We start from the raw sequence: 9,544 nt of genomic DNA on the forward strand, positions 1-9,544 counted from the left end.
GTTTTTTTTTAAAGAAAAGCATAGTGAGTATTCCAGTTTTCAACCTTCAAAATAACATTCGTATTTTGCAATCAACAATATGCCTTTTCTTTATAAAGATGTCTTAAGAGACATAGTTGTACATAACTAATTCAACCTATTTTCATCTTAATTTAATCTAAGCATTTATAATACATATATTTTATCTGAACAAAGTTGTATTTTATTATGTGATGGTTTTAGTGTTAAAATATTAAATAATTTGGATTATGTCATCTGTGTTTGTTTTACATTTGGTTTTTTAAAAAGATAAATAATAAAGGTTTGTGCATATATTAGTAACCATTCATTTACTTTTTCAGTACAGATCTGTCACATACATGAGTTTATTGGTAACAGTGACCCAGTATTTAATTCTCAATTCATGCAAAGGTTAGATTTGGATTTTTTTTTCCCTTGTGTAGATCCTTTTTTTTTTTTTTTCCCCCTCAGTTTTTATAAACCTTGCATTAAAATAAATAAAATAGTACTCAATTTACAGAAAAGTTGTGAATATAGGACAGGGAGTTCCCACATACTTGATACCCAGCTTTGCCCATTATTAACATCTTACATTAGTATGGCATATTTGCCAGGACTAATGAACCAATATTGATAAATTCTTATTAACTAAAGCCCATGTTTTATTCAGATTTCCTTAATTTCTACCTAATGTCCTTTTTCTGTTTTGGGATCCCATCCAAGACACCGTATTAGCTTGTGTAGATTCTTAAAGTGTCATTGTTATTGGTATTATCATTAACAAATATGTGATAAATGTTTAAAATATAGAAAGTAAAATGCTTGTATTTCTTGATTTATAGAATTTTATTTAAAGACAAAGATCGGAATTGGGATGAAATAGAAAGCAAGTTAAGAGCTGAAAGTGAAGTCCCTATTGTGAAAACTTCAAGCATGGTATGGGAAATTTTTTTTGAAGATTAAAACATTTCAATAACAGGGTTTTATGTTAAGGGAGAGATAACATAGTTATTTTATTTTAAATAATTTCAAACTTACATTACAATTGCAAAAGTAATACAACCTCCATACAGAGAATTCCAGCATACACCCATCCCACTCCACCCCAGATACCTAGACCCACCAATTTTAACATTTCGCCACCTTTTTGTATCATCTCTCTCTCTATGTCAGTCATCTGTCTGTCTCTGAATATTTCAGAGTAGGTTGTATTTCCATGGATGTTTTCTGTGAACAAGAATATTCATTTATGTAATTACCTTAAGTGCAGTTATCAAGTTTAAGAAATTTAACATTGATATAAGGCTTATATTCTATAATCCAATTTTTCTAATACCCCAATAATGTCCTTTTGAGCCTTTTTCTTCCAATCTTAAATCCTATTCAGCATCATGTACTGCATTTGTCATTTTCTCTTCAGGTTTATCTTGTTTTTAAATTGTGGAAACATGCATACAATATAAATCTTCCCATCTCAGCCTCTCCCAAGCATGCTATTCAGTGGGATTAATCAACATTCACAATGTTGTATTTCTTTCAGCAACATCCATGACTATCACTTTCCCTTCACCCCAACAGAAACCCTACGCTAATTTTGCATTAACTCACCATTGCCCCTGCCCCCAATCCCTAGTAGCTACTTACCATCTCTATGAGTTTTTATATTCTCTGAGATTTTTTTGTGATTATCATGGGGCTTAAATTTAACATCCTAAATCTATAGCAATCTTATTTCTTTTGTTATCAATTTAACAACTTCAATAGCTTACATAAAATGTTTCCATATCCCTCTGTCCCCCCACCATTGTGTAGTTCTTTTCACACATTATAAGTCTAAAACCCTTGATTTATCATTACATTTTATGCATTTGCCTTTTAGATGCTGTAGGAAGTAAAACGTAGAGTTACATTTAAGAAATACAATAGTACTGGTATTTGTATTTACCCATGTCATCATCTTTACCAGAGATCTTTATTTCTTCACATGGCTTCAGTAAGTTTTCTGGTGTCCTCTCCTAACCTGCAGAACTCCCTTTGGCATTTCTTGTAGGTCTGGTCTAGTGGTGATGAAATCCCTCGCCTTTTGTTTATGTGGGAATATCTTAATCCCTCCCCCATTTTTAAAAGACAGTTTTGCCAGATAAAGGAATCTTCATTGGCAGTTTTTGCTTTCAGCAAAAGTATGTCTTCCCACAGCCTTTCTGCCTACGTGGTTTCCAGTGAGAAATCAGCACTTAATTTTTTAAGACTCTTGAATGTGACACATTGCTTCTCCCTTGCAACTTTCAGAACTCTTTATCTTTGGCATTAAACAGTTTAATTAGAATGTGGCACAGTATGGGTCTATTTGAGTTTATCCTGTTTGGAGTTTGTTGAGCGTCTTGGATATATCTATTCCTGTCTTTCATTAAGTTTGGGAAGTTTTCAGCCATTACCTCCTTGAATATTCCACCTGTTCCTTTCTCTTTCTTCTTCTAATACTCTAACAATCTGTATATTGGTACACTTGATGGTATCCCACTGGTTTCTCAGCCTCTGTTCACTTTTCTTCTCTTTCGACTCCTCAGAGTGGATAATTTCAATTGTTTTGACTTCATGTTCACTGATTCTTTGTTGTGCCAGCCCCAATCTACTTTTTTTTAAAGATTTATTTTTTATTTCTCTCCCCTTCCCCCCACCCCCACCCCCACCAGCTGTCTGCTCTCTGTGTCCATTCGCTGCGTGTTCTTCTATGACTGCTTCTGTCCTTATCGGCGGCACTGGGAAATTGTCTCTTTTTTGTCGCGTCAGCTCTCTATGTGTGCAGCACCACTCCTGGGCCCTTTGTTTCACGCTGGGCGGTTCTCCTTACGCACTTCTTGCACGTGGGACTCCCCTACGTGGGGGACACCCCTGCGTGGCACGGTACTCCTTGCGCACATCAGCACTGCGCAGCTCCAATCTACTTTTGAATTCCCTCTAGAGAGTTTTAAATTTCTGTTCCTGCGGTCTTCAGCTTTGTTTGATTCCTTTTCAGAATTTCTATCTCTGAGTCTGTATTCTCTTTGTGTTCATCCATTGTTTTTCTAGTTTCCTCTATTTCTTAGTCCATATTTTCCTATAGCTCTTAGAGCTTACTTAGAATCTTTTTTTTTAAGATTTATTTACTCTATTTTTCTTTATTTACCCCCTCCCCCACCCCAGGTGGTCCTCTCATCTGTCTGCTCATTGTTTGCTCTCCTTCTCCAGGGGGCACTGGGAACCAAACCCAGAACCTCCCACGTGGGAGGGGAGTGCCCAATGACCTGAGGCATATCCATTCCCCACAGGCTGCGGTGTCTGCTGGCTTGTAGAATCTGCTCATTTAGGCATCTGCTTGTTGCAGTGGGTGCAGCATCTGCTCGTCTTCTTGTAGGAGGCACTGGGACCCAACCCTGGAACCTCTAATGTGGTAGGCAAGCACCCAACTGGTTAAGCCACATCCGCGTCCTAGGATTGTTTTTTAAAAGTCCTTGTCTGGTATGCCCCAGGTCTGATCCTACTTATCGATGGTTTCTAATGCTTTTAATTTTCTCCTGTGCCTAGGCCATTGCTTCCTGTTTCTGTGTATGGTTTGTAATCTTTTGTTGAAACCTGGACATTTTGAAAATTTAAGGTGTTGTTTTTGGATTTGGACTCCGAGTTGTCTATTCCTTAAGCTTGTATCCAGTTAGTGTTATGTCAGAGCTTTCCTTCAATGCTAGGAACTAACAACAACAAAAAAAGAAGGTAAAAGCAAAAACAACTTTCCCAATCTTTCTAGAATGACCTATGCCAGTTCCCTTCCAGTGCTTATCTATGCAATGATATGCCTTTCTGCACATGCATCTTGTCTTGGGCATGCATGTTTGGCCCTAGGAATTCCCCCATTTACACAGGTCTGAATACCCCCTCTTTTTTAAGAAAGTTTCCTCCCAGTCCCAGGCACTCCATTGCATATCCTATACCAGCAGTCCCTTGCCCCAAGCAGCAAGACCTGACTACTCTCCCACAGTCTTCTGTAGGAGAGCTCTGTGAGCGGCCTTCTACTTGACAGCAGGTCCCTCAGGCCACCGCCAGGCACATTGGGCCAGGCAGACACGCTCCCAGTATGTGCATGAGGCCACTCTGCTCCCTTGGAACCAGGACCGGGGGTCTGCACTGGGAGCAGGAACCAGCTCCACTCTGAGCCCCGGAGGGATGGGGAGGAGCCAGCCAGGTGCCCAGAGATCCTACCGCTTTTAAGTGGCCTTTTCCTTGATTGGGTGCTCTCCCTATTACTGTAGTCCTTTAAATGTTTTATAGACCTTTGAGAAAGATGTTCCTGCAAGTTTCTTACTGGTTGTTCAAAATTCCTCTGGGTGTTTGGAGCTCTGAAGCTTCTCATTCCACCATCTTCATTGAGGCAGGGCCAACATATTTGTTTTCTAATTGTTTTTTAACTTATGTTTATAAAAGTAGGTATAAATACACAAATTTGGGGAATTTTATGTCGGCAAGTGTCTCTCATAGGTGCTTATAATGTTAATTAGGGGAGCGAATGTAGCTCAAGTGGTTAAGCGCCTGCTTCCCATGTAAGAGGTCCTGAGGTCAATCCCTGGTACATCCTTTAAAAAAAAAAAAAAGTCAATTGCTACAAAGGTACAAGGATTTGAAGAAAGAAACTTTTATGTTTCTCATTTTTATATATTCTTGTTCTTGTACATAGGTATATAAGTAAGCAATTTTGAAATAAGAGTCTCCTCTCAAGAACTGTAACAAATTTTCGTTGTTCAGAGAATCATCCTAATGCTGAGATTGCAGTTTATACATTTTTTCCAAAGGAAATTGTTAGGCACTTTTACAAAGTTATTGCAGAGATGATCAAAAGTTTTTTTGGAATCTTTGCTCATATGGTGGTAAATCACCTTGAACTTTTCCGCTTCTGCTATCTTATTTTTTAAATTATTTTATTTCAGCATTAAAGATTTTATACTTTGAATCTTGTTTACTGGCTAGCATAATTATTTCATATCATGTTGCTAGTAAAGTAGTACATGAAGATAATATCAAGTGTCACAAATAAAATTAGAATGAGATTCATTGCTTGTCAGAAATACTTTAAAGTAAGCAAATTCTTATTGTTTTCCCTGCAGGAGATTTCATCTATCTTACAGGAGCTGAAAAGAGTTGAAAAGCAACTACAGGGTAAATTTATTTCTGAATTAAGGATAAAGAGCTAACAATTTAGAATAAGTGTATTCTATGTGGTATTTCTTAAAATATTCATATTAGGATACTATTTGATATTATTTGATAGCATATTAGGATATTATTTGATATTATTATTTGATAGAGTTCTACCTATCCAAATTCTTAATTAAAAGCAAGTTTTAAAATCCAATATAAAGAATTTTAAAAAATAGTAAATTTGAGGCATGTTTTAGGGCTTAGATTTGCAAAGCAGCTAGATGTTATAAACTAATTCACAGTATTATATATATTATGTACTATATAATATATGTAAAATAACATATTAAAGTATATGTATATAGCTGAAAATGCTTTTATCCAGCCTGCTGCCTCTACTTGTAAAAACACATACATGTTGTTAATGTCTTACTGTAATATTGATAATTAGCAATATTTATTTGATTTGAAAATTCTTATGTTGTGGTCTAAGTTCAAATGAACGTATATTCTTATCCAAAGAATAGTTGCTTGGGTGGACTATAAGAAATGAGTACATATTGGTCATAGGTACCAGAGGAGGAAGGAGAGAAGAGAAAAAAACTCTGCCACCTGCTAATTGTACTCAGTCCTTATTGGTTGAATTATAATAGGCTTCATATGTGAGGCCTAGCTAAGAGATTCTTAGCTTTTTGGGGGCCCCACACACCTAAAGGCAATGATATACCACCATGAGTACAAGTGGCTTGCTAGCACACTGATTCTTCACTGGTAGAAGTACACTGGGGATGTACTTTTAAAGGGACCTCCTAAGTACTCTTTCATCTTATCTTACATCTATGGTGTTTCCTTGGTATGGTAGTTCACTACTCTGCCCAATGCCAAGTTGAAAATCGTTTCCCTCGTCCACCCAAAGGTCTATTGGATTGAAAGCTAGTCTTCAGCTCTCCTCCCAGGGAGGTAGAAGGTCTGCTTGGCCTGCTAGTGCTGCCATTGGATTATTCGTGTCTAGGCTGTGAGGGACCTGTGGCTCAGTGGTAAACATGCAGGTGCACATGTCTGATGTCCTAGCACTGTCACCAGGTGAACATCAACCTGCTGTGCCAGCGTTCAGAGTATGCTGATGTTCTTCACCTTGCAGACCTTCGGGCTACTCTGAACCATGTGGTAGTAACTAACCACCAATTATCTGAGTGATAACTAGGGATGGGAGTGTATATTTAAATCACAACCAATATTTTCGCTGTCCTCTCACAATGAGGAAAGCAAATTTCAGAAAGGTCTATCTTCAATTCCACATCTCCCAACCCCTGTCTTCTAACAGGCTCTGAAATGCCCATAAGTAAGCCTGCCCAAGGGACTGTGTAATCTATAATATAGCTCAGCCACAGAATTATTAAGAGTGGGATTTTAAATACTGTATTGGAAAGATTAGCTATATTTAAAATCACAGAAGGGCCAATAGTTGAAATGTTATCCAAATCATAAGCAATGTTCATATCCAAATCTAACTGCATTTAGAATTAGATCCTTTTCCAAATCTCCTTGTTTTCTTTTTCCTTCAGCGATCAATGCTATGATTGACCCAGATGGAACGTTGGAGGCTCTAAACAACATGGGGTTTCCCAGTGCTATCTTGCCATCTCCGCCAAAACAGAAGTCCAGTCCCGTGAATAACCACGGCAGCCCGGGTCAGACACCGACACTTTGCCCGCCCGAAGCTAGGGTTCTTCATGCTGCTGCCCTGTCAGCCTCAGCCGAATTTGAGAATGCCGAGTCTGAGGCTGATTTCAGTATACATTTCAATAGGTTCAACCCTGACGGGGAGGAGGAAGACGTTACAGTCCATGAGTGACTTTCTCTTGATTAGTAAAAAATAATACCTGTGGAAGGACTAGGACTGTTGGAAACAGCAGAGTGTTGACTTGTACAAAACAAGACAGCTTGGTCAACTCAAGTTTGTTATCCTTGTCTTCTTAATTTTATTTATTTATTTTTTTTTACCTATAATGTGTCATATTAATCCTTTCAAGCCATTTAGATAACCATTTGATGCATATATAGGAAAAGCAGATTGTGGCAGTTTTGCCTTTTTGTGGTTTTATGATTTTTCTAATTGAATTAAATAATTACATCCTTTCCCTTCATAGATCTTTGTTGTTTTTTTTTTAAGCCATGCCGTGACCTACAAGCAAACTAAATACCCAACATTTCTGAAACCCCATGTCTCCTGTGCCAAGCTGCTCCCTGAAATGGACCTTCTCTTCACCTGTACAGATTTGTTAAACAGTTACATTTGCTTCTTAATAATAGGATTTATATTAGTATTCATTTCCATTGGATACAATGACATGTTACTCTTCACAGTAAAGCATACCTTTCAAAACATTCGTTTTTGTGTCCCCAGATTTTCCAACATATATGTGATTTATATAACTTTGTTGCTACGTAAATTGTCTTAGAGTTTACGGAGATTAACTATTATGTTTGCACTAAGATTTGCTGGGAGTGGTAGGCGGACATATCTGTATATCAGTAAGGACTAATCGTCTTTTCTGTACATAGAAGATTGATAATTCCGTATTTGTTTTAACCCCACAGTGTTTTACTCCACTTTCTTAAAGATCAATTTGGCACTTTTTTCATTGTTTTCTAATGGAAATAAGATTTTTCTTTATAATTTTAGGTCAAATGATAACTAGGAAGATTAAACTAGACAGATAGTTTAGGTGGAGTATATTTTTAAAACTAAGAACATGTATATTGGTCCTGTGTTACCAAGTTTTTTTGTGACCATTGAAAAAAATTTCCCTTGAAGTAATGATCATGAGGTTTAAATTTTCTTCATTAGGAGACTTGGAGAACCAGTAGTCATAAAATTAGTTGATAGTTTCACTCCCAAGCAATAAATTGCTTCTATATGTCTCCCTGTAGGACTCAATAGTAATTCCTGTCTCAGTCTTAGAGACATTATAAGGATTCTGGAAGATGACGACAACAAAGGCTTTGGGCCTGTGCTACTAAACAGGAAGCCTATGAAAAATGTCTTCTGTAAACTTGTTTTTTTCTTTCCAGTAGGTTGACATTTGGATAAGTTTTAAAAGAAAGTAATTACCTTTGTGTTTCCAGAACACTATAATTTGGGTCAAATCTTAATTCAATTAAATATTATTTGTTGACCTGGATTTTACCCCTGATCTAGAAGGTTAAAACTTCAACTTTAGCAACTTTTATGAAATGGTCTTTAATATTTTAGCAGTGATCCTGTGCTACATTTGTTTTAAAAAAACAAACTAATTCTGTGCATTTCAAACATTACAGGATTTTTAAAAGCCTAGACTGTTTGGATCAGATGCAAAAGACTGTAAAGATATAAAAACAAAAGTCTGTTATATAATGGATCTCATATTTTTCTTTAAGCTAAAAGAAAGATAAATGAACTCTTCTTCTTGTAAAGCTAAATTCCCCATTCTGTCTAATAAAGGAAGACTGAAAAAGGTTTTAAAGAGCATGAATGGAAAGCTATAAATGCTTTGAAGAAATATATAAAACATTAAAACAGGGTCAAGTCATCCGAAGAAAAAGTTGAACAAAAAGTCACACATTGTTCCCTTTTTTATGTAATTTTTTGGGTACTGATTATATCCACATGGAAGTAGAAGGTAAGGAGTTGTTTAGGAAAATGTTAGCATCTACTCTACTTACATTATTGTTTGTGTTTACATAGTTTTGTTCAGTAGTAAACATTTGGCCTTTTACTATGTTATTTTTATTTTGTATGAATACATGATTCTCCTTATTTATTTTTGTTACATTTATTACTTATGTTATTTTGTTATGCATTTACAACTCCATTTTTAAATAAAGTGTTTCTGGAACTTTATACAGTGATTGTATATTTTATTTCTTCTACCACCCAGATTGCTAGTATTCCATCAGTTTCCCAAATAGCTATTTATAAGACATTTTCCAAGACTTAACCAAAAAAATAGAGTCAGAATCAGTCCATCAATTCTAATTAGTATGTGATCATTGTAAAACCTCATTTTTTTTTTGAAAGATTTATTTTATTTTATTTACTCGCCCCCTCCCCCCAGCCACCCATCCTCTTGCCACCTGTGCTCACTTTCTGCTCTCTGTGTCTGCTTGTCTTCTCTATAGGAGGCACCGGGAAACAATTCCAGGACTGACATGGGAGAGAGGAACTCAATCGCTTGAGCCACCTCATCTCCCTGGTTTGTTCTGTGTCTCATTGTCTTTCCCCTGTCTCTTTTTTGATGCACCAGCTTGTGGCACAAGCCAGCTCCCTGCATCTCGAGCCAGCTCACCTTTACCAGGAGGCCCCAGGAACCAGACCCAGGACCCCCCATATGGTAGA

General features: G+C 36.8%; 1 protein-coding gene across 50 annotated transcripts in view; it reads left to right on the forward strand.

Annotated features, from left to right (window-relative positions):
- CEP170 (centrosomal protein 170) overlaps positions 1-9,049 on the forward strand; it is a 133,504-nt gene extending 124,455 nt beyond the window's left edge. For 31 of the 50 annotated variants that reach the window (XM_058309444.2, XM_058309438.2, XM_058309455.2 and 28 more), the window contains 4 exons: positions 843-936; positions 5,133-5,184; positions 6,732-6,857; positions 7,340-9,049. In XM_058309444.2, the coding sequence (XP_058165427.1) occupies positions 843-936; positions 5,133-5,184; positions 6,732-6,857; positions 7,340-7,350 (283 nt within the window). In that variant the 3' untranslated portion in view covers positions 7,351-9,049. Of the gene's footprint in view, positions 1-842; positions 937-5,132; positions 5,185-6,731; positions 7,314-7,339 lie in introns of those variants that run through there. The other 19 variants (XM_004463314.5, XM_004463319.5, XM_004463310.5 and 16 more) reach the window with 1 other exon arrangement.
- The last annotated feature ends 495 nt before the right edge of the window (positions 9,050-9,544 follow it).

Source organism: Dasypus novemcinctus, chromosome 13 (genome assembly GCF_030445035.2).
Source record: "Dasypus novemcinctus isolate mDasNov1 chromosome 13, mDasNov1.1.hap2, whole genome shotgun sequence".
NCBI classification, from domain to species: domain Eukaryota; kingdom Metazoa; phylum Chordata; class Mammalia; order Cingulata; family Dasypodidae; genus Dasypus; species Dasypus novemcinctus.